Below are 14,555 nucleotides of genomic sequence, written 5' to 3' on the forward strand. Positions count from 1 at the left end.
AAAAAATTTTTTTTTTCAACGTTTATTTATTTTTGGGACAGAGAGAGACAGAGCTTGAACGGGGGAGGGGCAGAGAGAGAGGGAGACACAGAATCGGAAACAGGCTCCAGGCTCTGAGCCATCAGCCCAGAGCCCGACGCGGGGCTCGAACTCCCGGACCGCGAGATCGTGACCTGGCTGAAGTCGGATGCTTAACCGACTGCGCCACCCAGGCGCCCCTAAAAAAAAATTTTTTTAATGTTTATTTATTTGAGAGAGAGAGAGAGAGAGAGAGACAGAGCATGAGTGGGGGAGGGGCAGAGAGAGAGACACACACAGAATCCGAAGCAGGCTCCAGGCTCTGAGCTGTCAGCACAGAGCCCGACACGGGGCTCAAACCCACGCACTGTGAGATCATGACCCGAGCCAAAGTCGGACGCTCAACCGACTGAGCCACCCAGGCACCCCTTGACCTTGACGATTTTGAGGAGAACAAGTCAGGTATTTTGTATGACGCCCCCCAACTAGGATTTGCTTGCTGTTTTTTCATGGTTGGCCCTGTGTGATGGGTTTAATGAGGACCACGTGGGTGAAGTACCCTTCTCATCGTGATGCACACCGTGTCCACCGCACAGGCCACCAGCATGACTCATTTGATATTGACCTTGATCACCTGGCTGAGGTGGGACCCGTCAGGTGTCCTGTACTCCTTGGAAGGAAATCACCACACGCAGCTCACACCTGAGGGGTGGGGAGCCATGCACCCATGCCCCCTCAAGATTGGAGTTTCTGCACAAAGTATTTGCCTGGGGGATTTGTCTCTTCTTCCCATTTATTTCTGTATTCAATCATTTCTTTCTTTTTTCATGTTTATTTATTTATTTTGAGAGAGAGAGAGCAGGGAAGGGGCAGAGAGAGAGAGAGAGAGAGAGAGAGAGAGAGAGAGAATCCCAAGCAGGCTCTGCGTTGTCAGCACAGACAACGGGCTTGATCTCACAAACCACGAGATCATGACTTGGGCTGAAATCAAGAGTCAGACACTTAACCAACTGAGCCACCCAGGTACCCCTATTTCTTTCTTTTTTTTTTTTTTTAAAGATTTTCTTTTTAAGTAATCTCTACATTCAACGTGAGACTCAAACCCACAACCCTAAGATCAAGAGTCATATGCTCCGTTGACTGAGCCTGCCAGGCACCCCTCATCATTTATTTCTATCTGCGGACTTGTGGATATTTAATTTATATGTTGGATGATAATCCAGTACTCGTCGTTCAGAGAGTTCCAGCTGTGGGCCACTGGGAGCTCTTTGACTCCCCTGCCTGTCTCATTGTCACACCGCCATTGGCTTTGGTTCCTCCCTGGCACCTTAGGGTGCTCTGGGATCATTTTTATGCTTCCTGCCATCTTGGAAGCAGCCATGCTTCCTGGAGCCAGGGCCCATTTTAGGTAGGAAACAGCAGCAGAGGACAAGTGGAGGGGAATCCTGTTTGTGCTGTCTAGGACCTTCTGCCCTGGGATTGACCTGGGAGGGCCTGGGAAGGCCTGGAGGGCAGGAGAGGCTTTAATAGTCTGCATTATTTTGTGGGAAAGTGTATTGATTTATTGGATGATTTTTTAAAATTTATTTATTTATTTTGAGAGAGGGAGAGAGGGAGAGAGAATGCGTGCGCACACACATGGGTGAGGGGCAGAGAGAGAAAACCCCAAGCAGGCTCTGCACTGTCGGTGCAGAGTCCAACGCGAGGCCTCAAACCCACGAACTGCGAGGTCATGACCTGAGCTGAAGTCAGACTCTTGACCAGCTGGGTCACTCAGGCGCCCCAATTTATTGGCTGATTTTAAAGCATGGGACCCGAGCACCCCCGCTTCCCCCCATCCCCCAAACACCAATGCACAGTCGGCATCTTGGTGACACTAGTCTTTCATTCTTTTTTCCTTCTGTTCCTGTCACTGTGGTTTGCTGGGCTTTGCATGCACTTCCACTCAGAGGTTAAATATAGGTTCCAGGGAGGAATCCTCAAGTATTAGGACCCTTTACTGTAAGCTTGGCCAGAAACATCAGGCAAACTTACAGTAGGAAAACGATTAATTTTCTAAGTGTTTCTGTTGATAGATACTCAGGTCCAAGCTGACAAAAGCCCAGTGGGTGCTTGGGTCCAGGCAGGTGGGGACCCCCCCCCCCCCCACTGCCTCCACAGCCGGCCACACCTCTGCCTCCTGCTGTGTGACCTTGCAGGGGTGGCTTAACCTCTCTGAGCCCATCTGCCTGGGGTTGTTGCTCGGTTCAAAAAAAACAGACAACTCAGAGGCTTGTTTGTGATGAGCAAATCAAAGATGAGAAGGGCTTTTGTGAATGATTAAGCCAATGCTGGGGATTGGCATTCAGATGCAGGTGCCAGAGTCCTTCCCCTGTAAGGAGACAGAAGCCAGGCTGGAAAGAGCACCCAGCTAGGGCAGTTCTCGCTTCAGGTGACTCAGGGATGAGTCACAGGCCTAAGGCTGGTGGGGGAGGTCTTCCTCTCACTGGGTCTTACCCTGCCTCCCTCTCCCAGGACCAAGTCTCCTGCTGCCTGGAGCTGGCCTGGAATGGGTAATGGTGTGAAGGAAAGTGCGGTGCGTGTGCGTGAGGATGCCGAGGCCGTCCTGCCCTCACCTGTTAATTCCAAGGCAAGTACCCCGCCTCCCCGATGGGCGTTTTCATGAGCTCTCTCTCTTCTGTGTTCCTGCACCCCATTACAAACCACACACACACGCACACACAATCCTTTCAGAGCTGTGTTGTTGGGAGGCCATGAGGGGCAGGTGGTGCCGGCTGGCCACCTTCCGTTCCATTTAAAGTCCCGTTTGCCATGTGGTTCCAACCTGCCCAGCCGCTTAGTAAGAAGCCAGAACCTCGCCCAGATTTGGCTAGAATGTCAGAAAGTGTCCTTTTTTCTCACTCAGATTCTAGAATTAATCACGGGCAGGGCCAGCTGTGGGGGAGGGGGCTCGTGTGTGGGGTGTGCTCTCAGCTGCCAGTTTTCCTCTCTGAAGCTCGTCTCGGATTCCACCCTTCACTTGAAGAAAAGGTATGTTCCCCCTTTAAAGAAATTGGATCGGCTCCATCCTTGTTCACCATAGAAGCCAGTAGAAGTTCTTCCAGTGGAACCTGGAACACAGACTGCCCCAGCCCACACAGAAACCCAGCTCCAGGGCACGTGGGCCATTCTCAAAGTCCACAGCATCAAAGGCCGAAGCAGCATCCTCTGGCCCTCCCAACCTCTCCTCAAATTCTAGGCCCCCCTTGGAGCACCAGGTGGGAGGGAGGACGGCCACACTGGGGGTGGATGCAGGGAGAGTGAGGCCAGACCCCAGAGCAGGCACACCCATCCCTCACAGGTTAGTGAACTTCCCCACAGAACAAGAGGGAGATGTCACCCCCCCTGCCTCTGGCTGGCTGCCTGAATCGCACCAAGTGGACGTGCCCAGCCAAAGGACCAGCGCCCGTTGTGTGCCAAGCCACGTGCAGTGCCGGTTCTCCATGCTAGCCAGCCACTGCCACCAGTCTTGGTTCACTTGACCAGTCAGCGGTGGGGAGCTTCCTCTGTAAAGCCGTTTCTTTGGTTAAGGAGCTGAGTATCTTCTTGTGGTGTTCGCAGCCCGTGTGGATCCTGTCTGGATTGCCCACTTTCTCTCTACTAGGCCGTCCGCCTCGTTCTTCATTCGCAGGTGCTCTCCATATGATACATACAGAGACAGACAGCTCCCTGGTGCCTGGGCCGAGCTCTTTCAAGAATAAGCCAGGCATGGTCGTTTAAGGGTCACCGGAAGCGTTGGCCACAGGCGGCAGCGGCCTCATCCGCCGAGCATGTGAACTGGGCTCCCAGCACATCCCCGGAGCACCACATCCTGAGTCAGGGCTGACAGCCGTGTGTTCCCGACGTGCAGAAGTAGCTTTATGACCGTGAGAACTGCAGGCTGCGCAGGAAGTTGCCTAGTGAAGGGCGTGGAAGGGACGCGTTGGCTCCACCTCTAGGACCAGGAGGGCACGTGGCCTGTCCACAGGGGACTCCCTCTGCTCTCAGCGGCCCGCGAGACGAACGGTCATCACACTGATTCAGAGAGGAAATTGGGAGCCACTTGGGCCTTGGAGCTGCTGCCAGGAACACCACTGAACCTCACGGCTTCTGCCGTCCACGCTTCTCAAGGTGGTGGAACCAGACCTCCAGAACCTTCTGTGTGATCCAGAAAAGGCACGGGAGCCCAGTGACAGGCTTCTGTAAAGAGAGGAGAACATGGAAGCCCACGGTGAAGCTCTGCCACAGAAACCGAGAAGGGAAAACACTGCCATGAGAGATTGTTTCTTTAGGGAAGAGAGGGCCAAGCTGGTGGGGGAGGTACTGGGGGCATTAAGGAACAGGAGGTGAGGCCCTCCAGAGACAGGGCCAGATCACAGGGCACCACGGCCCCTGGAGGCACCCAGACCTGGCCAGGAGACAACACATCAGTGTCAGAGACGAGAAAAGGGACATCAGAAAGGCCATGGTCAGTGCAGGCAGTTAGGACAGAGCCCAGGTGCAGGCCAGGTGTGCAGACAGACTTGGAATCCAGCCCTTCACCCTTGATCTACCCACTGAGCTGAGCAAACTCGGGGAGTGACCCTGGACTCCACCATGCCCGCTCAGACCCAGGCTGCCAGTGTACCCCCCACATGCCTCTTACCCATCCCCTGGGCCTGGCCTCCGTCTCTCCACCCTGAGTTTCTGCAGGCGCTGTCTCCTCTCTGGTTACGGTTACAAGCAGGCCCTGTCTGCTTGCTGGGCCCCCAGGCTCCCTGGAGTCCAGCCCCCACTTGCCTTTGATCTCTTCTCTCCTCCCTGCGCCCCCTCCTTTTCCCTGTGTCAACCACCCTGCCTGTCTTGTGGTCCCTCAGGACCCCCCACTTCTCATCAGGGCCTCTGGGTGTTCCATTCCTCCCCCTGTAATACCATCTCACATACACACGCATCCCCAGTTAGCTGTGCCTCATCCTTCAACCTCAGCCCCTCACCCCCCACCCCATGTTCCCCCGGGACCCTAAGCCCCCTCATCACAGCCATCCAAGATTGGTGACTCAACACATTTGTCTGAAGATTTGGTTCCTGTCTGGCTCTCCCCGTGGACTGGCAGCCCCAAGGGGAGGGGGAGCTTGTACATATCCCCCCCCATACGCACTGTGTGTCCCAAGGATCCTCAGGGCACCTCGTTCCTGTCAGACTCCAGGGACTCCGGAGATCACTGAATGGTCTGCCCCTCCCCCCATCCTTCCTCATTGTGGAGCCAGGAAAGATGGGAGCACCGCCAGGCCCTAGTGCTCCCCTTGGTGGCGAGAGTTCTGTGGCCGAGTCAGCTGAGGGAATGGAGACTCTAGCAACATGGTAAGCAGGTGACTTCTTGTGTAACTCCTCCCAGGGAGCTTTGAGAAGACTCGGGAACAGTGCTGGCTCTGAGGCTAGCCTCGTGATGCAGGCCAGCACCGTCACTGTCACCCTCACCTTGGCTGGAAAAAGAACCACAAATGCTGGCCTCTGGCAGTCCTGATGGAAAGTTGTGGAAAGGGGCCACACTGACACAGAGGGTCTGCTTGCCTCACACCACTGCCTGATCTCCAGCCCACAAGGGCCCTGGTGACTTGGCTCTAACCACCGCAGCACGGAGCCCAGGGCGCACAGACTGTGGACGCAGCCAGGGTTTGCACTTGGGGTGCAGTGACTCTTCTTTTTGGGGTCGGTCCTATTTTGGCGGTCTCTGAGAAGTTGGAAACTCATGGGACAGCCCAGCCAGTGGGTCACCTCTCACGTGGATGGTCTCTGTCACCCAAAAAGTTTTCACCGTCGCCCACACAGGCTCTGTGGCCACTGGACTCATGACGGCTTGCCCTGTGCCCCACTGTGCCCAGGGCCCAGCAGGGCTGTGACACTTGGACAGCTGTGCAAGTTACAGCCCTCCACCAGGAATAGAAGGAAGATGTTCCTCCTGAGTGAGGTCCCCAGCGGAGCAGACCCCTTTCCCTTTCTCTCTCTCTCTCTCTCTCTCTCTCATGACAGACTGTGTCCGCGTGTTTTCTTGCAGAGCGACCACAGGCAAGTTCTCAGCTCCCTCCTGTCTGGGGCCCTGGCTGGTGCTCTGGCCAAAACGGCGGTAGCTCCCCTGGACCGAACCAAAATCATCTTCCAAGGTAAATGCTCTCTGTCCGCCTGTCGTGTACGATAGAGATGCTTCCAGGTGCTTGCCCTCCTCTGCAGCCCCCCCAAACTGCACTGCAAACTGGCTTTAAAATGCCTTTTTAGGGGCACCTCAGTGACTCAGTCGGTTAAGCATCCAACTGCTTGATTTCGGCTCTGGTCGTGATCTCACGGTTCATGGGATCAAGCCCTGCATCGGGCTCTTGTGCAGAGCCTGCTTGGGATTCTCTCCCCCTCTCCCTCTGGCCCCCCGTCCCTACTGCTCATTCTCTCTCTAAATAAATAAATAAATAAATAAATAAATAAATAAATAAACTTTAAAAAATGCTTCTTAAAAATCCACTTAGAAACCCTGGTAGCCCCCCAGGGCTGCCATCACAAAGTACCATATACAACTCAGCTCACACTCCAGAGGCCAGAGGTCTGGAATCAGGGTGTCATCACCGGTCGGTTCCTTTTGTGGACTCTAGGGGAGGAGCCTTCCAGCTCCCAGGGCTCCAGGCATCCTTGGCTTCTGGTCTCATCTCCCCAGACTCTGCTTTGCCCTCTGCGTCTGTGTCCACTCCTCTCATAAGGACACTTGTCATTGGATATAGGGCCCACCCGACTCCAGTAAGGTGTCATCCTAATGTAATTACATCTGCAAAGACCCTGTTTCCAAATGAAGTCCCATTCACTTCTACTCGGCATGAGGACATGGACACTCCTTTTGGGGAGGCCCAGTTCACTCTCTCCTTGGGGTCAAGCAGCCACAGGGTCCCCTGAAGAGGAGGCCTTTCCGTCCCATAGACAGTGACCAGTGCCTACAACAGGGCAGTCACAAGCGGGGACCCCTGCCCCTCAACTGTTTGGGAGGAAGGGACTGCAGATTCAAGTCAGGCCCTCCTCGAGCTGGTCCCCGAGCCTCCTTGTGCCTCAGTTTCCTCATCCACAAAACAGGACTCTAATATCAGCCTCCTCCCAAAGGAGTGAGCTGACGTGGGAAAGAGTGTACTGTTACCTGGAGCGTAGTGCCCTGCGGGGAGCTGGGTTTAGCTCTGAAGGCCAGTAGGTGTGCACAACTGTCCGCACAGATGAGACTGTGACGGTGTCCTGGGAACACGGCAGACGCTCGGAAAGTGAGGAGAGGGAGGCTGCAAGACCCCTTGTGGCGCAGGCGCCCGAGGGCAGAGCACACTGTGGAATCGGGGAGCGAGGCGGCAGCCATCAAGGGTGCGGGAGGCCGGTTGGGGTGGCCGCCTGCACCTGTGAGAAGATAGGGTCGGCTCTGGGCAGGGGACACCTCCCAGGACTTGTTCTGAGAGGACCAAGCCCCTTGGCTGCTCTGCACAGCTGGAGCCAGGGAGGCCTTTCCCAAAGGGGTTTGGTTGAATTGGAGTCCGGCTGGGTGGGCCGAGCTGTCAACCCCAAGGGGCAGAAGCCCCTGCAGAGACCCTCGCTTTTCTGGGGAGTGAGGCGGCAGCTCCCTTCCCTGGGGAAAAGTTCACAGGCAGGGGGCCCTGAGCCAGTGAGGAAGTTCCCTGGAGGAGACTGACCCTGCTCAGAGCGCCCCCCCACCCCCAACCTCAGCCCTTGGCAGGGAAGCATCCTCAGGGGCTGTGGCACTCCCCATGCTCAGACCTGAGCCCAGCAGTGGGGTCCCACAGACCGAGGTCCTGTCCTTCACATCTAATGGTCTCTATTGTGTTTTTGTTTTCTTCCAGTGTCTTCAAAAAGATTTTCTGCCAAGGTGAGCCACTGGGTCACTGACTCCTGGCTCTGGGGCCATCACCGTCCGCCCTGCTGAGCTGGCAGGAGGTGGTGGCACGTGGCCAGGGGTGAAGGAAGATGTTTTTCAAAGTGTTTTTTCCCTTTCATCTCCCCAACAAGCGAGCTCCCAGGCTGCCAGGTGACCTGAGGCCTCCCCCACCAGCCCCAGGGCCGCCTGTCCTAGTGCCCCGACCTCGGCCTGGATGCAGCCCACCCCAGGAACTGACAGGAGACACTCATCCTTGGGGCGGTGGGGAGAGGACTTGAAGTTCTAAACCTACAATTTCACATTTGATTCATTTTTGAACAGAGAGCAGGCATCACCTTTGTAATACAGGAAGAGCTAAAGAATATCTTTGAAAGCTAGACTACCGGCCAGACCTTCTGTGTGGGGCTCTTGTCTGCAAACCTTGTTTCCCCTGGCTCGTGACTATTCCTCGGGCCAGAGGAGTAGGGAGACAGGGGTCCCTGCGCGGAGCCCAGAGAATGTGGGGGGTAAGGTGGGGTGGGTCCGATAAGGTGGCCCCAGTCACAGTGCTGGACAAAACAGGGTGTTCTCCATGGATGGAGCACAGGGCAGGCGAGGGTGTTGACCTTGCCCCCCTCTCCAGGAGGCCTTCCGGCTCCTCTACTTCACCTACCTCAACGAGGGCTTCCTCAGCCTGTGGCGTGGGAACTCGGCCACCATGGTGCGCGTGGTGCCCTACGCCGCCATCCAGTTCAGCGCCCACGAGGAGTACAAGCGCATCCTGGGCCACTACTATGGCTTCCGCGGAGAGTGAGTGGCCGCCCCCAAAACCCGTCTCAACCCTGCACCACCACCCTGTCCTCCTGTCTCTGCACGCTCACCACGGCAGAACTCTCGTTTGCCCAGGCTCCCCTCCGAACCTAAGTCCAGGGAGGGCCCCTGATCCCCACTGCGCCCCAGTGTCCGCAGGGAAGGAACACGTCATGACTGCATACAAGCAGATGCCAAGGAAAGGCAGCTGTGGGAACCTTAGAATGATGTCCGCCCAGGAGACCCATCGCTCTGCCATAAGGCGGCCAGGCCCCGCCCAATCCTTGCTTCTCCCCCCTGGCTGAGACCTGTGGGCACCCCAAGTCTTGGGGGGGGTCCTCATTTTCTCTCGTCTCCTCCCCCTCTTTCAGAGCCCTGCCCCCTTGGCCCCGCCTCCTGGCAGGCGCACTAGCTGGAACAACAGCTGCTTCGCTGACCTACCCCCTGGACCTGGTCAGAGCAAGGATGGCCGTGACCCCAAAGGAAATGTGAGTTCCTAGGCCATGTGTTCTGTTCTGCCGCTACTCGCCACACGGGCAGTAATTGGTTCTCTTAGCCGATACTAGGACCATTACTAGTATTGGCTCTCGTTTGTACTTCTATCAAACCGAAAGTCTTCATTTTAATTTTTTTTTAATGTTTGTTTATTTTTGAGAGAGGAAGAGAGAGCATGAGTCGGGGAGGGGCCGAGAGAGAGAGACACACACACACAGAATCCAAAGCAGGCTTCGAGCTGTCAGTGGAAAGCCCAACGTGGGGCTTGAACCCACAAACCATGAGCCAAAGTCAGACGCTCAACTGACTGAGCCTCCCAAGTGTCCCCCAAAGTCTCCATTTTGGATTGGCACGGATACATTACCAATGCCCATGGTGAAAAGACAAGGGCTGGGCACAGCAGAGTGACCTGGGAGGTGAAGGTGGGGTACAGCCTTAGGCACGCATTTCCCCCTCCAATGCCAAAGCTTTTGCAATGTGGTTGTGTTCCTTAAAGAAGGAAGGCGTCAACATCCAGACCCTGGCCCGCCCGTCTTCGGGAGGAGCAGAGAATTAGTCAAGGCCAGCGGCCCCTCTGCGTGCCCATAGCCCACGCACTCTGTCACTCTGTCCTGCAGGTACAGCAACATCTTTCACGTCTTCATCCGCATCTCCCGAGAAGAGGGCCTGAAGACCCTCTACCACGGGTTCACGCCCACCGTGCTGGGGGTCATTCCCTACGCCGGCCTGAGTTTCTTCACCTATGAGACGCTCAAGAGCCTGCACAGAGGTAAGGAGACGGAAGCCAGGGCAGCACCTCCCAGGGTCACACACACTCCGAGGCGGGACTCTAAGATCCCCCCACCGGGCCTGGTCAAGGTCCGAGTCAGAACAAGACCCGTATCAAGCCACCACTGAGGCTGCTAGACTCCCAGCCTTTCGTGCCGCATTTTGAGACCAGCTTTGTGAAATCCAGAGTGTCATCCGGAGCAGTGGCAGCCACTTGTGCACAGAGCGTCCCGGGTACGGTCTAGACGGCAGAGGGAGTGCCCTCTCGTGTTTAGGTAATTTTGAGAAATTCAAAAAGTGCAGAAAAACAGAGAACAATATGCCACCACCCATACCTGCTACCCGCCCCCGCCCGGTGCAAACAGGTGGTGACATTGCTCCGAGATGTTTTCTGTTAAAGAAAATGTTCCAGGTGAAGCGAGGTCCTGTGTTCCCCACCCCCAGCCCCGCTCCCCGCTGAGGCCTCTTTACAAGAACTGCATCCCTCGCGCTGGCTGCTGATGCTTCCACCCGCATTTCTATGTGCAGCAGGAACAATACCTTGTAATGTTGTAAACGGTGACCACAGTTGAGTTACCTACTCCTGCAGCGAGTGCAGCTGGGCCCCAGCTCTCAGTTCACCCTGGGTCCGGGTCGGAGGCTCTGAGTCCACCCTGCCGGGTCTGAGGCTCTGCCGTGCCTTTTAGCAGTGGAGTGGGCCTCCCCTGCCGGGGGCTGCTGGGTGTTCCCAGGTTTTCAGTGATCAGACACCCAGGGTGTGAGCCCCCAGTTTGGGGATGTACTCCGCTTGCCCCCCGGCCCTGTCTCCATGCACTCACCCAACGTGGGTGCCAGCGGATTCCTTCCTGTCCGGCCAGCGTGCTGAGTGAATAGCGGTGTCCCACTGTTTGTAATTCCTAGTTTACCTTTACAACCACACCGTTTTTCTTCTGTTTTCTTTTGTTTAATTTAAAAAAAATTTTCAATTTTTTTTTTTAATGTTTATTCATTTTTTGATAGAGACAGAGTGTGAGTGGGGGAGGGGCAGAGAGGGAAGGAGTTCGAGAAGGGGCTCGAACTCACGGACCGTGAGATCATGACCTGAGCTGAAGGCGGACGCTTAACCGACTGAGCCGCCCAGGCGCCTCTTAATTTTTTTTTTTTTTTTAATGTTTGTTTAGTTTTGAGAGAGAGAGACACAGAGTGTGAGTGGGGGAAGGGCAGAGAGAGAGGAAGACACAGAATCTGAAGCAGGTTCCAGGCTCTGAGCTGTCAGCACAGAGCCCGACGCGGGGCTCGAACTCACGGACCATGAGATCATGACCGGAGTCGAAGTCGGATGCTTAACCAACTGAGCCACAAGGCACCCCTACAACCACACAGTTTTAAAGAACCCCTCTTGTTTGGCTGCTGCCCCTTCCTGTGTCCCACATGTCCCGTCCACCCAGCTGCTCACCTCACCGCATCCCTGCAGCCCTGTGGAGGGTACCCACGGAGCGGGCTGGGTGGTGGAGAGGGTCGCGGTCGCCCCTATCACTTTCCTTCTTTGCTTGATGGGAAAACAAGAGTGATCAGATGGGAGTTCATTCTGGGTCGTAGGCCTTGGTTAAAGGGATTATTTGTGAGTTTCTGCCTTTTTAGAAACTTTTCTTCTCAAATTTGATTAAAAGGAATGGCCGGGAGGTGAGGAGGCCAGGGTGGGAAGGCCCAGGGGAGCCAGGGGAGTCCTGAGCCACGGCAGGGACAGAGCACGGGCCTGTGTGAGTGCCGGCTGTGGGGGTGCACCCACAACGGACCGGGCCGTGTGCCCCCTTGTGACGCCCTCACACAGCCCCTCTGTCCCTCGTCCACAGAGTACAGCGGCCGCCCACAGCCCTACCCCTTTGAGCGCATGATATTTGGGGCCTGCGCTGGCCTCATCGGGCAGTCAGCCTCGTACCCCCTGGACGTGGTGCGGCGGCGCATGCAGACAGCCGGGGTCACGGGTCACCCGCACGCATCCATCGCGCACACGCTGCGTGCCATCGTGCGGGAGGAGGGCGCCGTGCGTGGCCTCTACAAGGGCCTGAGCATGAACTGGCTCAAGGGCCCCATCGCCGTGGGCATCAGCTTCACCACCTTCGACCTCATGCAGATCCTGCTACGGCACCTGCAGAGCTAGGGAGCCCGCGGGCCGGCTGCTCTCGAGACGGGGAGCCGAGCTTCCACTTGCAGCGGACCACTGACCCCTTTCGTTTCTGAGCCCGTGGAGTGAGGGTGCGCATGGTTCCACCCTGGGAGCCACGTCGGGAGCACCTTGTAGAGTAAGCTGGGGGACCTGGCCTCGGTCCCACCAGCCGGCAGCCCTTGAAGTGCAATGTTGAGGCTGGTGGGCGGGGGCTACCACACTCTCCCATCCCTCCTCCCTGGGCTGGCACTGTCTCCTGGAGGCGTCGCCCTAAATGCCCTGAGCCGGGAGTGACCAGCACCGCCTCCTGGCACCCTGTGACCTTGGACATGCTCCTGGTTCTAGTGACCCCATGCCCACTGGGCTCAGAGCCAGACTCCACCTGCCCCTGCGCCCACAGAGGGGAGTCCCAGAGTGTTCGGAGAAGCCTGTCCAGGCCCTGGTGAGGTGGGGCCAGACTTCTGCTCAGCTGGGGCTACAAATACAGCCTCTTGCCCCACCCCGCCCCACCTGTCCCACCTTTGCCATTACTTCCCAGGTGACATGACTCCCCTGTCACCAGAGCCTCCTGCTTCGGAACAGCCTTCTCCCAAGAGGATTATTTGGATCCTGGACTCCGTGGCCATAGTAGGGCACCAGGAGTGGGTCTTCCCCTCTGTCGCCCACCTGTCTGGTTTGTAATGTTTCCAGGAGGGTCACGTCTCCTCCACACAGCAGGGTTTGAGGAATTGCCACGGGTTTGGGTCTGAGTCCTAGCCGGAGGGCATCTGCTGGACACTGGGCACCCAGGTCACCTTCTCTGGGCCTGGAAGCTCCCACCCCTATCGCTATCCCACAGGCCGCACCACTAGAGGCCTGGCCTTAGGCCCTAGCCCTCTGCCCCTAGGCACAGCGGCTCCTGTGGGGATGTGTGGCATGTCCCTGGCTCCCCACCTGAGCAGGCCAAGACACAGGGCAGTTTAAGACCCACAGGGTTGTCGGATTTCCATGAAGAGAGCGCATGGAGGCAACTTGCAGCCTTGATCTTCCCAAAATAGGGGCCCCTGAGACCGTGTGTAGCCCAGGGGGGGATTCTCGGAGAAATTGGGGAACCCCAGGGCACCTCCAGGGAGCTGGTCTCGTGGAGAAGTCCCCTAGGGTCTGCTCGGTATCACATTTCAGAATGACTTTGGGAGTTTCTTGATTTCTTTTGGTTTTGTTCTTCAATCTGGCTGACCCTGGGTCTAGTCACAGTAAACCCCGACCCGTGTGATCTGGTTCCGGGCAGAGGTGACCAGAGGGTCGGTTTTCACAGAGAGCTCCTCAGCGACGATGTGTGAAAGGGTCTAAGAGGGCGTGTTTGCCCCATGCACATTTCCAGTCGTGACCTTCATTTCTCCCCTTTGTTCTGTCCCGTTGGTGTCCTTGCCTGGGGCCCCTGCAGGTATGAAGACCCCTCTCTCTGTCCTTCCTTGCATGTGTCTGCCGGCCAGCCTGACTCTCATCCCCAGGGTCTCAAGGCTGTTTTGTTGGGTGGACTTCGCTCCTCCTGTCCTTGCCCTGCCCAGCGCCCAGGCTCGGCAGGAGAGGCAGGGACCCCTCACAGGGAGACGGGCTGGGGACCCAAGGACCACCAGGCAAGAGAAAGCAGCAGGGGCTGGGGGGGTCCACCGCAGGCAGGTGAGACCAAACGAATGGCTCTCTGAGCCTCAGGCCGGGTGGCAGAGGGGAGGGGCCCCCAGGTCCCGCCACCCCCACCGTGCCTCCCCAAGTCGAGTGGGCCTCAGCCACACACACAGCTGGGCTGGTGCCCTCCGTGGCCACACCCCTCCCACCGGTGTCCATCTTGATCTGGAGTTACATTTTGATGCCATGAAGACACTTTGTTTATATATAATGTTTATATATTTTAAAAGATTTGTGCCAAGAGAGTATATTTAATAAAAATTAAAATGACTTTTTTTTCTGCCCATGTCTCTTCTCTTCGGCTCTAACCCCCAACCCTCCCTCCCTTTCAAACCAAAAACAGGGTTGAGGTTATTTTGACAGATTTTTAAATATATTCTTGAATAAACCCCCCCCCACCCACCCACCCTTTTTTTTTTTTTTTTTAAGTAGGCTCCATGCCCAACGTGGGGCTTGAACTCAGGACCCTGAGATTTGGGGAGGACATTACCAGCTCTACCAACTGACCCAGCCAAGCATCCCTTGAATAAACCTTTTTAATGTAATAATTGTTTCAATTATTAATACATAGCATGGTCTTCTAGAAAACTCAGACTGTAAAAGAGTTATGGTGAGAAGTAGGTCGGCCTGCCCGTTCCCCCTGCCAAGGTGTCTTCTGTTACCAGTTTCTCATGTGTCCTTCCGGAGCCATCCTGTGCATAAACACTCGTCCCTTTTGTTGTTGGTTGTTTGTTTTTACATTTATTTATTTTTGAGAGACAGAGACCGCGT

General features: G+C 56.1%; 1 protein-coding gene across 1 annotated transcript in view; it reads left to right on the top strand.

Moving 5' to 3' along the window:
* Window positions 1-14,060, top strand: part of SLC25A42 (solute carrier family 25 member 42) — a 31,027-nt gene extending 16,967 nt beyond the window's left edge. The window contains exons 2-8 of the mRNA XM_047850604.1: window positions 2,533-2,647; window positions 6,071-6,176; window positions 7,887-7,912; window positions 8,544-8,710; window positions 9,082-9,198; window positions 9,823-9,974; window positions 11,806-14,060. Coding sequence (XP_047706560.1) covers window positions 2,567-2,647; window positions 6,071-6,176; window positions 7,887-7,912; window positions 8,544-8,710; window positions 9,082-9,198; window positions 9,823-9,974; window positions 11,806-12,113 — 957 coding nt within the window. The 5' untranslated portion in view covers window positions 2,533-2,566 and the 3' untranslated portion in view covers window positions 12,114-14,060. The remainder of the gene's footprint in view (window positions 1-2,532; window positions 2,648-6,070; window positions 6,177-7,886; window positions 7,913-8,543; window positions 8,711-9,081; window positions 9,199-9,822; window positions 9,975-11,805) is intronic.
* Window positions 14,061-14,555: the final 495 nt, after the last annotated feature.

This window comes from Prionailurus viverrinus, chromosome A2, assembly GCF_022837055.1.
Source record: "Prionailurus viverrinus isolate Anna chromosome A2, UM_Priviv_1.0, whole genome shotgun sequence".
Lineage (NCBI taxonomy): Eukaryota > Metazoa > Chordata > Mammalia > Carnivora > Felidae > Prionailurus > Prionailurus viverrinus.